This window comes from Portunus trituberculatus, chromosome 44 (assembly GCF_017591435.1).
Source record: "Portunus trituberculatus isolate SZX2019 chromosome 44, ASM1759143v1, whole genome shotgun sequence".
In the NCBI taxonomy this organism is placed as follows: Eukaryota; Metazoa; Arthropoda; class Malacostraca; order Decapoda; family Portunidae; genus Portunus; species Portunus trituberculatus.
Window position 1 is genome coordinate 17,169,059 of NC_059298.1, and position 15,000 is coordinate 17,184,058.

Below are 15,000 nucleotides of genomic sequence, written 5' to 3' on the forward strand. Positions count from 1 at the left end.
AGACGGGCATGTTTTCTTCCCTCTCTCCTTCTGACCTTCCCTCCTTCTCTCCCTCTTCATCCCTAGACCCTCTCTCCTGCTCCCTTCCCCACCCTCTCTCTCTCTCTCTCTCTCTCTCTCTCTCTCTCTCTCTCTCTCTCTCTCTCTCTCTCTCTCTCTCTCTCTCTCTCTCTCTCTCTCTCTCTCTCTCTCTCTCTCTCTCTCTCTCTCTCTCTCTCTCTCTCTCTCTCTCTCTCTCTCTCTCTCTCTCTCTCTCTCTCTCTCTCTCTCTCTCTCTCTCTCTCTCTCTCTCTCTCTCTCTCTCTCTCTCTCTCTCTCTCTCTCTCTCTCTCTCTCTCTCTCTCTCTCTCTCTCTCTCTCTCTCTCTCTCTCTCTCTCTCTCTCTCTCTCTCTCTCTCTCTCCTTTCTCCCTCTTCCGGTGGGAGGGTGAGTGTGTGAGTCGCTGCCGGATGATGATGATGATGATGAGAGAGAGAGAGAGAGAGAGAGAGAGAGAGAGAGAGAGAGAGAGAGAGAGAGAGAGAGAGAGAGATATGAACGCGCAGGCAGGCACTTTCATGTATTCACTCATGCATGTGTGAAATTTGTCATATATGTTGTAGAAACTTTGAAATTAAGCGGCCGTGAGAAAATTAAATATTCTTGTGTGTGTGTGTGTGTGTGTGTGTGTGTGTGTGTGTGTGTGTGTGTGTGTGTGTGTGTGTATACTTGCACGAGGGGGTAGAACAGAGAGGTACGGAGTAGCGCCCGGGGGCACGGATGTGGTACGCGGTGGTACTGGTATAAACGCGTCGCACTGAGAAGGGAGGGAATATACGCGATGGAGCACGAAAATAGAACTCCATGGCGGCGATGTGGAGGAAGGAGGAGGGATGAAAGGGGGTGAATATCGATCGGAAGGAGACTGAAAAGCGTGGAGGAGGAGGAGGAGGAGTTGAGGGGTAGAGAGTGAAGGGATTGCCTAGGCGAGCGCCAGCGGTGATAGGGTGTTTCATGGATTTAATGGCGGAAGCAGGAGATAAGAGTGAAAGGCTAGCGAGCGATTCGATGTTGTAAGTGTTTTCGATTGATTCCTCGCCGTGTGTGTGTGTGTGTGTGTGTGTGTGTGTGTGTGTGTGTGTGTGTGTGTGTGTGTGTGTGTTTGTGCGGCTCAAGGGAATAACCTTAGTGCTAACAGAGAAAGTCCTTTGACCTCAGAAGCATAGTTGAGGCAGTGACCCCGATAGAGACATGCAGCTTGGCAGGACTGTTGTGGCTGCTGCGTTAAGTCGTGAAGCCCAGAGTTGCGTGGCTGATTGTGCTCAAGGTGATGGAATGGGAAAAAGAACAACGAATTGAGTTTAGAACGTCATGCTGACAGAGAGATCACAGGAGGGAAGAACAGGTAAGAGATGACTAGGGAGCACCAGAGAAATAGAATGCATTAGAGGCAAGAACGTGATTGAGGACATGAACACGACACACCGCTGCGAGATGGAAAAGTAAGAGAGGACACGTGAGAAACACATAGAGGAAGCAAAATACATGAAGCTACACAAACAAAAAGGCTTTATGTATTCTTAAGCGGATCACAGGTACGCGGAAAAGATTAGAGGGAAGAGGAGGGTGTCAGAGGAAGGCAGGCCGAGGAGAGCGCAGGTGAAGGGGCCTACTTGGGATAAGCAGCCCTAATGAGGCGGTTTGTGGGCGCGCACACCCCGCCAGGAAACTATATGTAATTACAATGAAATCGGTTTCCTCTTTCGCAAGGTGGCAGAGGTGAAAGGCAGGTGTGTAAAGGTGGGTACTTACCTGCCGGGGTCATTACTCGTGTCTCAAAGGCTTCGTGGAGGATGTTGTGCCTGGACGAAAAGGGTGAAGGGAGGAGGCGGCGCGGGTGTGTGAGTGTTGTTTGTGTTGGTGTGATTGTGAGGGAGGGACCGTGACTGTGTGTGTGTGTGTGTGTGTGTGTGTGTGTGTGTGTGTGTGTGTGTGTGTGTGTGTGTGTGTGTGTTTATGTGTGTATGTTAAGGAATGTTTGTTTTCAAGAATAATTATTGGATGGTTGTGTTTGAGTGTGTGTGTGTGTGTGTGTGTGTGTGTGTGTGTGTGTGTGTGTGTGTGTGTGTGTGTTTAAGCGGATGTTTGTTTTTGTGGGATTATTTCTTGGTGTGTGTGTGTGTGTGTGTGTGTGTGTGTGTGTGTGTGTGTGTGTGTGTGTGTGTGTGTGTGTGTGTGTGTGTGTGTGTGTGTGTGTGTGTGTGTGTGTGCACGTGTGCGTGTGTTTGTGCGTGTTTGTTAGGCGCGTGTGTGGGTAAGTCACGTTCTTGTTGTGGGCAGCCGACGGGCGCTCTTCCTGTTGTTTGTGGTAGAGGCGAAGGTAGAGAGGTGGAGGAGGGGGGATTGGGGGGTGGGAAGGAGAGAGTTTGAGGGTGACGTTAAGGGGGGTGGGAGCGGTGATGGGCGTGAGGTATGGGCGTGCGTCAGGAAGGGAAACTTTCACCACCTGTGTTTCATTTACTACCTGTGCTTTATTTGATGTCTGAAGAAGAGTTAGTGTGTGTTAGCGGTAGGATGTGTTAGTGTTAGTGTGTGTGTTAGTGTCAGGATTTGTTAGTGTTGGCATGTTAGCATTAGCGTTAGGTTCGAGTTCGTTCAGTGAGGATCTGAACTCGTGGTCTCGGGCATCCCTCCCGTCTCGATTTCCTGTTTGAGTCAATCTTGATGGGGAGTTGAGACCTTGTGTTTATTTATTCCCCGCCAGAGTGTGCTTTTACTTCATTAGCTCCCGGTACAGTAAGGGCTCACGTTGAGAACCTTGTGTGTAATAATAATGTTCTCTGATAAGTTTGGATAATGTAGCGTTTTTTACTTTTTTTTTCTAATGTGGTGGCGTCCTTGGCAGGATATTGGTGGTGGTGGGAGTGTAATGAGTGTGCACGGATAGCTTCCCTTGGTGGCGAGGGTGCATCGCTGAGAGGGCCGTCAGTGCCTCTTACTCAAGGACGAAATATAGTAGGTGGGGCGTGAATCCTTGCTCCACACTCCTCACTGCCCTCACTCACCCCTTCCCTCTCCGCCTCCCGTGCCCCACAGTACTCCACCACAGCAGTACCTCCCCTCCTCCCCTACCCACTCCTCGGCCCATTCACAAAATCCTGCGCTTACTACGAGATGCCCGAGGAGCTTTACGCTGCTACCCGGTCAGGCGACCCTCGCCCTTCCGCCCTCCGCCCCAGGCCTCACTGTGCCCCACCCCACAGCCTCACATGTAACTGAATCTTATTTTTTTCCTCTTTGTAGTTTTACACCCAGCAGTTACTTAGTAGTTCAGTTTTTCATTACACTTCCGCAAGCGAGTGAAGATCCCGGTGCAGTAGTAGCGTTACTCTCCGCTGGCCGACGGTCCGAGCGCAAAGCTCTCTGGCTTTGTTTGAAAATATTAGTTCATAAATTTCCGATGGAATCAGCCGCCCTCCATCCTGCCGGGGTCACTTGTCTTACATTAGGGAACAAGTTGGCTGGGACAGCGGCGGCGGGAAATGAGCCTTGGGTCATTCTAACGCAAGGATCAGTTTCCTCATCATCCAGTGATGCTCGCATTGCCCAGATGATGCCCCTCATCGTGCAGGGGCAAACTGGCCTTAGTGCCGGGAGTGTTATGTGTCAGACTTCCTTGTACTGATCTGTTTTTCATCCCAGCCCGGCGGCTCAATGACTAGTATTAAGTTTTCAACTGTTACTTGCGGTTTTCATTGTCGTTCATAACATCAGCGACGCTCCGTGGGAAGTGAATACCCGACTCCTTCAGGCGAAGGTAATTATGGCTACGCACAGAGGCCGGAGGTGCCGGAGGGAGGAGGTATGGTGGAGAGAACTGACGGGGATGTGGGCGGAGGTAGAGATGAGCTGCTCCTCAGGCACCGCGCGCTGAACGATAGTCAGCGGAGGGTCGCCGACGGGGCCCGGTAGCGAGGCTATTCATTCACAAAATCCTCACTGCAGCTTGAGTACCAACACTTGCTCCCGGGCTTAAATTAGGCGCTCAGCTTGTTTACAAGTGGACATGACGCACAGTACACGCAGCCTTCTGTTGACCAGGCAGGGGCGGTGACGTGCTGCCGACAACGAGGACTAATCAACACGTCCACAAACGTCCTTCCAAGGCACTTAATCGATCCTCTTTTCTCACTTAGCTGCACATGACCTTTGTTCTGGGCGAGTGTGATGAATGGCGGCAGTGACGGCTGTGTTTGCGTTGGAGTAGTGGCCGCGTGAGGGAACCTCGAGCCCTTACAACTCCGGTTCCGCATCGTGTGTCCAGCAGAAGCACCACGTCCCCTACCGCTCCTCCATCCTTTCCTTCCTCTCCCCGTCATCCCTCCTCCCTCCCTCTTTCCCTCGCCTTCCCTTCCTCCTCGCCTCCCCCGCCTGGCAGACCCGCCAAAACCCGACCCATTCACAAAACCAAGAGTGGCGGGCTCTCGGTGGTCACGCATCACGGAGGAGGAAGAAGGGGGGAGGGAGGGGAGATGGGGGAGGCGTGGGGATGGAGAGGACGGTGAGAGAGAGAGAGAGAGAGAGAGAGAGAGAGAGAGAGAGAGAGAGAAAGGGTTGTGAGTATCGGTGAAAGGGAGGATGTTGTGAGCAGTGAGGGAGAAGCAGTGAATTATGGCGATGAGAGGCTGCGAGTCAGGGAAAGTGAGAGAGAGAGAGAGAGAGAGAGAGAGAGAGAGAGAGCAAAATGATTAATATGAGCACGCTTGAGATGAAGAGCGCGCACGTAGATCGGCAATAACGTAATCTCGATATTAAGTAACATTCGGGGGAAGTGGACACGTGAAGAAGAAGGAGGAGAAGGAAGAGGAGAGTGAATACGAGGAGGAAAAGGAGAGGGACAAAGAAAGCTCACACGGAACAGGCAGCTCATGGGGAGGCGATGAGGGCGTCTAGCAGATTATAACATGACGTGGCATAAAGAGCGACTTCTAGTTTATGATGTTGGTGTTATGGTAGTCAGAGAGAGAGAGAGAGAGAGAGATGTCCATCAGACTTGAGAGGTCTCGGAAGTTCAACGTCTGCTTACTTTTTTCTTTTTTTTTTATCTTTCTTTTTTTCACCCAATTTTCTTCATTCTTTTTTTTTTTCTCTTGTTTACTTTTTGTGGTCTTGTTCTTGTCATATTTCCTCCTCCAACGTCTTACTTTTATTAATGATTTGTTATTTTATTCGTGTTCGTCTTGTAAACAGCGAGAGAGAGAGAGAGAGAGAGAGAGAGAACATATGCCCATCCATTTACTTATCTTTTCACATCACATAACTAACGATTTACTTCTAACTATTCATTCATTCATCCACACAGCTCTAATGAATATCCAGCCATCCTGCATTGCTATCCACCTCATCCATCGTATCCTCTCCTCCCTCCGCCCCTCCATAAGCCATCTGCACCAGTCAGTCTCGCGGCTTCCACATGTTGCGTCCCTCCTCCTCTCCTCCTCGTCCTCCTCCTCCTCCTTGTCCTCCTCCTCCTCGTGCTCACTCCTCATCCTCACCCACACCTCGCTTCATTCACGTCTTGCCGGGGCTCATCTGGTACAGCTTAACTATATTCCCATTTATCTGTCATTATTAGCAGTGTTGGTGATAGTAAAGATGTTTTTTTTCTATTTCGTATTTTTTTTGTGTGTGTATAAAAGTTAATCTTATTTCAACTGGTGATCTTGTTGCTAACTCGAGCCTGTAATGAAGAAAAAAAAAGAGAAAAACGCTTTACTATCACACCACGACTATTTTCAAAGACCGCCGAGTTAGTTAGCCGTGTTCTCGCCAGCTTGTCCCCTGTTGATAGTGTAGAAATCTGCCTAATCTGTGACTAGAACCGTAGAAACACCCTTCAAAACCATTGCCACTATACAACGGCAGTCTTTTGAGTGCAGTGGAGGTGTGGACAGAAGTATTTCAAAATATGGTGTTGACTCATACATAACACCATGGGAGGCTGCCATGATGGTGGTGATGACGGTGGTGGTGATGAGTAAGGCAAGAACGAGGGAGAGATATCGGGTGTAGCGGTGGGGAGAGCCGAGGGCGAGGTGTGATACAGAGGGTGGCTGGCAGGCGGGCAGCAGCAGCAGCAGCAGCAGAGGAGCGTCAGGAAGCTAGGATGGATGGGTGGCAGGGCGCAGCTGGCCGGTGTAAGCAAAAGTCTATACGAGTTATTAAATCAACAACCGGGTTAAAATCACATTCATGACAGGGCCACCGAGCTCCCTCCTTCCGCCTCTCTCTCTCTCTCTCTCTCTCTCTCTCTCTCTCTCTCTCTCTCTCTCTCTCTCTCTCTCTCTCTCTCTCTCTCTCTCTCTCTCTCTCTCTCTCTCTCTCTCTCTCTCTCTCTCTCTCTCTCTCTCTCTCTCTCTCTCTCTCTCTAAGCACTCACTTCCACTTCCCTCCTTCATTTTTTTTCGCATGTCCTTCCTTTTACTTTCACTCTTGCGTAATGAGGAAAGCTTCAGAAATACGCGAAAGTGGTTCGGAGAGAGAGAGAGAGAGAGAGAGAGAGAGAGAGAGAGAGAGAGAGAGATCGTGCACACCTGCTTGAATCACCGGAAGGAGTAGAAACCAGGAGGAGGAGGGAGATAGAGACGGTTCCAGGGTTCACAGTCCAGGGTTCAGGGTCCAGAATCCACGGTCCAGGGTCCAGGGTGTTGCGGTTCTCTTCAGGATATGGGACGTAACCACAGTGTCACGCTTTTGTTTGTGTGGTGAATAATTAGCGTGTGGAGGCGAGGAGTGAAGTGTGGAAGTCCGGTATGCTTTGTCCTTTCTTACTGAGACAGACGCACAGACAGAGAGAGAGAGAGAGAGAGAGAGAGAGAGAGAGAGAGAGGAATGGGCAGATAGACAGGCAGATAGAGTTATTGAGGGGCTAATCAATTTAATGGCGCCGCAACAGTGGACCCACATGATACCTTATAAGAGAGAGAGAGAGAGAGAGAGAGAGAGAGAGAGAGAGAGAGATTGAATGAATGAATTTACGGATGGGAGTTGACACGGTATATTGTGGTTTTCGGTTGAGCTGCAGTAAAAACGGTGAGTCTGAGAGGGAAAGGAAGGTGAGATGAGGGAGGAAGGGAGGGAGGGAGGGAGGGAGGAAAGGAGGCACCGAGGAAAAAGGAGTCAATTAATTTCACGAGACCTTGGGAAATCCTCATCGCATCCTAACACCAATGTCTCCCGTGATCGTGTTTGCCTTGTATTGTTGCCTTGTTATTACTGGCCTTTTACGTCACTGGTTCATTATTGGCATTAGTCCAACAAGTATTAGTATTTTCACAATGGCTCATAAATCTCGAAGAATGGAAATAACAGAGTGCTCAGTTTACTATCTCTTCGCCTTGAAAGCAACGGACTGGTAATGAGATTCGTGTTCATATCATTATTATGTGAAAAATAATCACTTCTGGGGGGACGAGTGCTTGAAAATGCCTGGTGCAGATGTGTTGCTGTCAAAGGTTCCTGCATGCGTGCGTGTTGTGGGCGTGAGGGAGGGCGGGGGGCGGGAGCAGATGTGAGGGAGAGTGGGGGAGTGGGGAGTGGTGTTGGGGAAGGAACGAGGGGCATTAAGGTGTTGGGGGAGGGGCACCGTCTTCCCACTCTCTGCAACATTTGTGGGTGGCGCCGTGCCCTATGCCACCACCGTCCGCCCCCTGACGCAGGAGTTTCCAGCGTCCCTTCGGCACCTCCTACTCTCGTTCCGAAGGCCCTGGACGTCGTTACCGCGCTCCAGTGTCGTCCTATGGAGCCTTACGTCCTGCAGGTTGCTGCTTATAACACAGGAAAGTCGGTGGGGCGGAGATCGAGCGGTAACGAGATCATACAATTGAGTTCTGGGGCCGAGTTGCCAGACGTCCACGGCGACTTCAACTCCCCCGGCAGGTCAACGTGTGTGCCAATCTGGAGGCGGTTCTTTCATTTCAGTGTGCTTTTTTGAGGCACTTCGATAACATTTATTGTGTTGCTCTTTACCTTCATGTGTTCCTTATGGATTTCTGTGATTGGCAATAATGTTACTTGGAAGAAATTCTTGCACAAAAGCCATGTTTTGCGAGTAGGCGAAAACTCTACATGAAGCGAGACGTTGGTAACAGTTGGTGGGTCAGCTGTGGAGGCTCGACGGTGTCCCGCGGTTAGTCTATCCTGGGATACGGTCGGTAGTGGACGTACACACCCGGGACACATTATCATGGGTCATGCTTTTCCAAGGACCTAGTATGGTGCCCAGTGAAGAAATCGATCCCATTGACGTGTATATTGGCCCTTTTGGTGACTACTGCTGGTGCGACGGTAAACACGCCCAGTGGAGCCGATAGTAGCGTGCTCAAGGAAGGAGAGTGAACCGTGACACGCAAACTTGCTGTAGTATAGAAATAGCGACTCCGTGAACAGAAACTGAGCGACTTCAACGCAACGCAGGTGCTACGGCGGGAGGTGCTGTGTTCACCCATCTAGTCAAGACCAACCATTTACCGTAGATTAATATTTATTTATTGCTATTATGTACGTGGATTTCCTACCCCCGCCAAATAAAATGGGAATAAAGTCACTCAAAACGCTTACAAAGCCGACTAAGTCAGGTAAGAAGTGTTGTTGTTGTTGTTGTTGTTGCTGTGATAGTGATAGTGATAGTGTGAGTTACAAACTGTATTGTGGCAGACGTTGCAACACGGTCTTCCCTGCACCGTCACCTCCTCACCATTGGCTGGGACACTCAGGTCCTCAGCACTATGGACTATGAAAACGATCATGTGCATACTTTTCGTAATGGCCCAGCGGGAACTCTACAGTACGTGTGTGTGTGTGTGTGTGTGTGTGTGTGTGTGTGTGTGTGTGTGTGTGTGTGCGCGCGTGCGTGTGTTTGTGTTAGTCTGTCTGTTTTTCTTGTTGGAAACTGGATGTGTGTTGAGCCAGATTTAGCTTCCTCCTGCATCCGCCTTTTCCTAACTTTTCCGAGGGAAGTAACGTTTCCTCCCAGGCCTCGGTCACAAAAGGTATAAACTCTCTTATAGTTGTCAACATCATATTGCTTGCCAGTGTTGTAGTGCGCAGTAGCGGCTTCATCGAGCTACACCACGGTATAGGTGCCCGTCCCTCCCCACCTCCTCCCTCGGGACGCTACCTGTAACCTCTGCCCCCTCCCCCCACTTCCGGCCGCTCCTCCCCTCTCCTCTACCTCCTCCCTCCGCCTCCCTTGTCGCCAGCTCTGCTCCCTTCCTCACCCGCAAGTCGTCTCGTCTCCCGCCCCTTGGGGAGTATCACCAGCTTGGGGTGAAGGTACCGCTTTGCTGAAAGAATCAGGCAATGGGCAGCACAGGACGTGGGTAAAGTAGAGAAAACAGCGAAAAATAGTACTTCCGGCGAGCAGTCCCCTCCCGGCCAGCGCCAGCCCGCTGCGCCAGGCTCCGCCCACCGGCCCTCCCGCTCGGAGTTCCTAGGGGGAGGAGCTACAGCCCACACTTTTTCTCGCACCGAGGATGTGCTCCTAACTCAATTTTTCTTAGACAAGTTGTATTCAATATCCTTTATTTTCTCCCTCAACTAGAGGTCTTGTTTTGTACTACTGCTTGACTCGACCCTGCCTGCCCCTCAAGGCTGCGGACGGAGGCTGCCTCGGCTTATATGGTGTGACATCAACATTTTATTATCATTTATTTTAGACAAATGTATGTGTGGGAAAACAATCTCAGGTGGGGATGAGCTCAGCACATTAAGTGATGTTAGTCTGCCATCCTTTATTTCTGTGGCAGAGAGTCCTTCCGGTGGCGGGGTCCGGGAGGTCATGTTTCAGCCTCCCTCACCCTCCTGCTCTTGCCTCTCTTCCTCACTTCCTCCCCGCATCTGCTGGGGCCTTCCTTACACTGGTGCTCATTCGCGTGTTATCTGGTTATCTTGTACTGTAGCACTTCTTTATCTGAATGTGTCGATGTCACCTCCCGGTGATGAGGAAGCGGTCTTGGCTTCTGGGGGGCTGCCCTCCTTCATTCTGCGGGATTTGCGAACGTCCTGAACCCCTATGCTAGATTGTGATGTACAGACGACCCTCAGGATCCCGACGGAGGACGGGGAGTGTGTGATTTACCGTATATCTGGCACCAGCGGATTGTAATGGGTGTCATCCGGGGTCTGGCGGCGGGGGAGGGGCCAAGCGTGCGGCCCCAACAGCACCGCCCTGTCACACCATGCCAAACGACAGAGGGCCTGTAGGAGAGGCACCAAGACTATTCTATCACCTAGAAGAAAATGTTATATTTTCTTCGTAAAAGGAGGATAGGAAACTGCATTATTGCATGTAAATTTTGACGTTTAGTCACAATATATCGTGTCCTGGCGTCGCCCCCGCCCTCCGCCCGCCACCGCTCGGCCTCACCTCGGGGACTGAACCCATAAATCACGCCGCCTCGTCATTATGTCCGCGAGCTCAGATATCCTCTGGTAGGCTCTGGAGTTCGAGGATATATATGTTTTCTCCCTCCATTTGTCAGTTCCCGTATCCTACCGTTCCCACAGAACCCTCTCCCTGCCTCTTGCCCGCACTCCACTCCTTCCTCTGTTTCCTTCCTTTTCTCGATCTTCCCTCCCTCCTCTTTCCTCTCTTCCTCCTCACTTCCCTCTACACTTCTCTTTTGGGACTCGACATAGTGGACCTGAATTGTGTGGTCGAGTTTTAAGTCTCCCTTTTTCGCGAGTAAACTTCCAGCCGAGTTAGAACATTTTAACTTTTCTTTGTGTCGCCGCCTTTATGTGTGCTCAGTCGATGCTCCTCCCGGGATGATTTGGCCATTGTGCGCCTCCATTCTTCGGTCTCTCCGACGGCTTTTCTTCCCTCGGGTTCCGATGGGCTCCTGAGGGCTAATTTTTCCTTCCTCGTTCCTTATGCTGTTTTAATGTAAGTAGATCGGGTGTGTTTGTTTGTTGTGCAGTCTGTGGATGCGACGTCTCGAGGGCTTCACGGCCACGCTTCCGGTGGCGAAGTGGGTGGGTAAGTGGGGGGGAGGGAGAGTTGTGGGTTGAGGGAAGGGGATCAGTTCAGGTCACTCGTGTTGAGGCAGAACCCCGACGCTGGCTGGTTAATTCCTCTTTATGTTGGACGAAGGTTCGGGTTGAGTTACGGTGTGACTTAAGACGGAAACTCAGACAAAATAGGGACGGACGGAGCAGCCCTGGCAAGGACGGACTCTTGCTGTGCTTAATTTTCATCTTATATATTATGTGTGTGTGTGTGTGTGTGTGTGTGTGTGTGTGTAACATATATATATATATATATATATATATATATATATATATATATATATATATATATATATATATATATATATATAAAGAAAGTTGAAAGTCGTTGGCGTCTGCTTAGGTCACAATTTTTAGCGGATGACTTTTGGTGGCGTGGCGTCGTGAGCCGTGCTATCTCTGCCTGGGCGAGATGTTCCGGCTGGCGGCGCTACGTGTTGCTCTGCCCATGCACGTCAGGTTAGTTTTCATGTCGATTTCGCAAAGCCGTTCTTTGGTGGCAGCGGATGCGGGTGTGGCCTTGTATATTTATTAAGCACTTAAATTTTATTTAGGTGTTTATTTTGTTATTGTAGGAAATACTGCACCGCCCCCCGCAGCGTTCAAGAGATTTCCGCGAAGCTCATATTGGCATCTCCTATTACAAATGAACAAACACTTAATCTGCCCGCAGCTGTACGTACACTCTCACTTGAAGTGACACCACCACCCTTATTTCATGCTTCAGCTACAGCTGCATCGAACTTCGAGTTTAGAAAGCATTAGAATCTTTTTATCCCCTTCAGCATCATCTTGTCTTTCATACAGCTGCATGGCCTCTATTCGACCACAGCTGCGCCTCTCGACCCTCGTGGCCACAGCCTTCCTTCACCAGCCGGCCATAGCAGAGCCAGGGCCTTGTGGTTCCCTTGACAGGCCGAGCTGACCCTCGGCTCCCTTGGCCACAACTGCGCATCATCTGCTCGGTCGAACCTGAGCCCCCTTCTTCCCCCCATTCTCTTCGCTCAATTTGAACCTCCATGAGGGCTGACAACCGTGAATGGCTCCCAGTTAATAAATCGCTTATATGACTCTCGGGACGAAGTGATCCTAATGTGAGTCGCCTCGACACTATTGACATTTAGTTTATGGAGGAACCTGTTGCCTCCGTGTCTGTGCTAGGAAGTGGGCAGCAGGTCGGCCGTGCGTAGCGCTGTTGGGGGCGTCAGCGGCGGTTGACCAACCAGAACGGAGCTCTCTCACATTCCCTCAGTACAAAGCTTCTGTGATGGCTGCTACATGATGGAATGAGGTGAGAGGAAGTGACGTAAAAAAATCCCTATAAAGCCAAGGGACAGAACAGACCTCACTTGCCGCCTTCCCGACCCCCGCGCGCCCTGACAATGGCTTGTCTAAGTGACGAGTTTCTCTCTCTCTCTCTCTCTCTCTCTCTCTCTCTCTCTCTCTCTCTCTCTGTCTGCGGGAGGAACTCTGTTTCCTGTCAGAGTGTTAAAAAAAAAGTAGTATCGGTAGTTTCTCGCGTCAGGCGGGGAGGAGCGTGAAGGGTCATGCTAAAAGCCTCAGCTTGAACTGCAAACAAAGAAAGTACATGGTTGGCGATGTGATGGATGCCAGGAGGAAGGAACCAAAAAACTTAGGTGAGACCAACTGTGCCCGACGGCGTTTCTTGTTGCCAGCGCTGCCACCACAATCACCACCACTACAGCAGTACTGTTACATCATCATCACCGCGCCATCATCGCACCAACACCATTTTTACAGCACAACACATCATAAAAAGTAATAAATAAACAATGGCACGGGACAGCCATTGCAGTTCTCAAACATTCATTCTCGTGGGAAGAGTGATGAGAGCAACGCGAAGAGTGTTGGTGTGGAGATTCTTTGCAAGGAGTGGAGGTGGTGGGGAGTGCGAGGGGAATAGATGAGGCGGGGGTCGCTGCCACCAAGCCACCCACCATCCACCACCAACACCACCCCACCACCATCAGTACCCCGCGGCCACTCGTACGCAAGGAGGCAAAGTTCCTGTGACCCGCGAAGAGCTCCTGGACGTGGGAGACCCGGCGTGTGTGGGGAAGCGCCGCGCCTTGCTAACGGGAGGACTGGAGTGTGAGTAGCGCGGCGAGAGTGTGGGAGGAACCAGAGCACTTCGTCAGGAGGCAGGTGTGGAAGTCCTATACCTGTCCTGGACTTCCGGTGGTGTGGTGGGAGGCGGCGGCTGGGTGGCTGATGGATCGCGCCTTCGGGGTATAAAGCAGTCCTTTCTCACTGGCGCTTCACCTCCCTCTTCGCTCTCCCCTGCTCCCACAACCTTTGCTTCACCTCTCCACTGCTCCCCTACCCCCTACTCTTGCCTCCCTCCCTCTTTCCCTCGCTCCCTCCTGCTTCCTTCCCCCACCTTCAGCCTCCCATGCCCTCTGACCCGCAGTGACCCAACTCTTTCCCTGGCACACCGAGACCCTCCGTGTGTGTGTGTGTGTATCCTCAGGTGCTTCATACATCCTACACACACTATACTACTAATCATCCGTATATTTTTATGTTATTGGTTTGTACACTCTCTCTCTCTCTCTCTCTCTCTCTCTCTCTCTCTCTCTCTCTCTCTCTCTCTCTCTCTCTCTCTCTCTCTCTCTCTCTCTCTCTCTCTCTCTCTCTCTCTCTCTCTCTCTCTCTCTCTCTCTCTTTTCTGTCATTGCATTAGAATAACGTATATTTTTTAGCAACAATAACACACACACACACACACACACACACACACACACACACACACACACACACACACACACACACACACACACACACACACACACATACCATGGATCGGGGACACCTACAACGCTTTATCGCCTTTTATTGACCGAAGACTCGTGACCCAGACGGATGGGGCGTTTCGACAGTGAGCAGTCACGTTAAGCAACCAGTGACCCCCATCCCTCCATCACTCACTCCCTCACTCACTCCCTTGCCCTCCCCTCGGGCCGGCAGCAGCGAGGGGAAGCAGTCATTAGGCTCCTCTGTTGACGGGCAACATTCATCCACCTCTCTTCGTGGTTACCGTGACCAGAAAGCAAACCGTGAAATAAAAATGGCAGCGCATGTAAACCTTATCTTGCGAGACGCGGACAGCCTAGAAGATTCGAGAGACGGCGTGAGAAGCACTGGCGGCGGCGGCGGAGGCGGTGGTGATGGTCTCTTTATGTAAACAGGCATTTAAACTCCATCATCACACACAGCGCGGATCCTGCCTCGATCAGTGAATGGTGTAATTATTCCCGCTGTTGACCCACGCAGAGCCAAGCGTGATCGAAATAATCAGAAGCGAAAAAGGTAATGCGGCCGGCGGCGGCAGCGGCCACGGGAGAGACACGTCCCACAAATACTTTCTGAGGTGATGGCGGCGGTCACCTGGAGGCCGCCGCGCCTGCCCTGCCCTGGCACATCACCACGTTGCAGTACTGCCAGTTTTCTGAACTGCGATGCGTATCATTAAGTCCCTGCAAAACACGAGTATTTCTGTCAACAAGCGGGCCTTTTATTATAGTGAAGGAAGGGTTTTGAGCGTAGCATTAACGTCACGCTGCCTGTGTGGCGCATCACAGCGGGATTCTTGCCTTGATGAAATTCCAGCGAGTGGTCGTGATGCAGGTGATCTGTTTCCCTTCACACGCCCGTCTGGTCCACGGCGAGAGAAGGAACACGCCGCAGTCACGCGCCTGGTGGGGGTGAGGGTGGCGCTCTGGTCAACACACTACAATGGAAGGTAGAGCGAGGTGTGAGGCTGGAGGCTGCGCCCTGGGTCGTCTCTCATGAGGTCACGTCTGGTCAACACTATCAGAGGCGGCACCTGACGGGGGGTAAGGGTCGCATGCATCATTACTCCCGGGCCATGCTCGGTGCCGCCAACTCTCCCTCTTTGCCTCTCTCCCCGCACTGTCGGTAATGTTTGAGTAA

The 15,000-nt window shown here is 51.2% G+C and overlaps 1 protein-coding gene across 8 annotated transcripts in view; it reads left to right on the forward strand.

The window, feature by feature from the left end:
• LOC123518544 (protein C-ets-2-like) overlaps positions 1-15,000 on the forward strand; it is a 283,895-nt gene that overhangs the window by 207,972 nt on the left and 60,923 nt on the right. Inside the window, exon 1 of one of the 8 annotated variants that reach the window (XM_045279370.1) lies at positions 8,167-8,615. The exons of the other annotated variants lie outside the window; for them this stretch is intronic. Within the exon in view, the coding sequence (XP_045135305.1) occupies positions 8,537-8,615 (79 nt within the window). The 5' untranslated portion in view covers positions 8,167-8,536. Of the gene's footprint in view, positions 1-8,166; positions 8,616-15,000 lie in introns of those variants that run through there. 8 annotated transcript variants of the gene reach the window in all.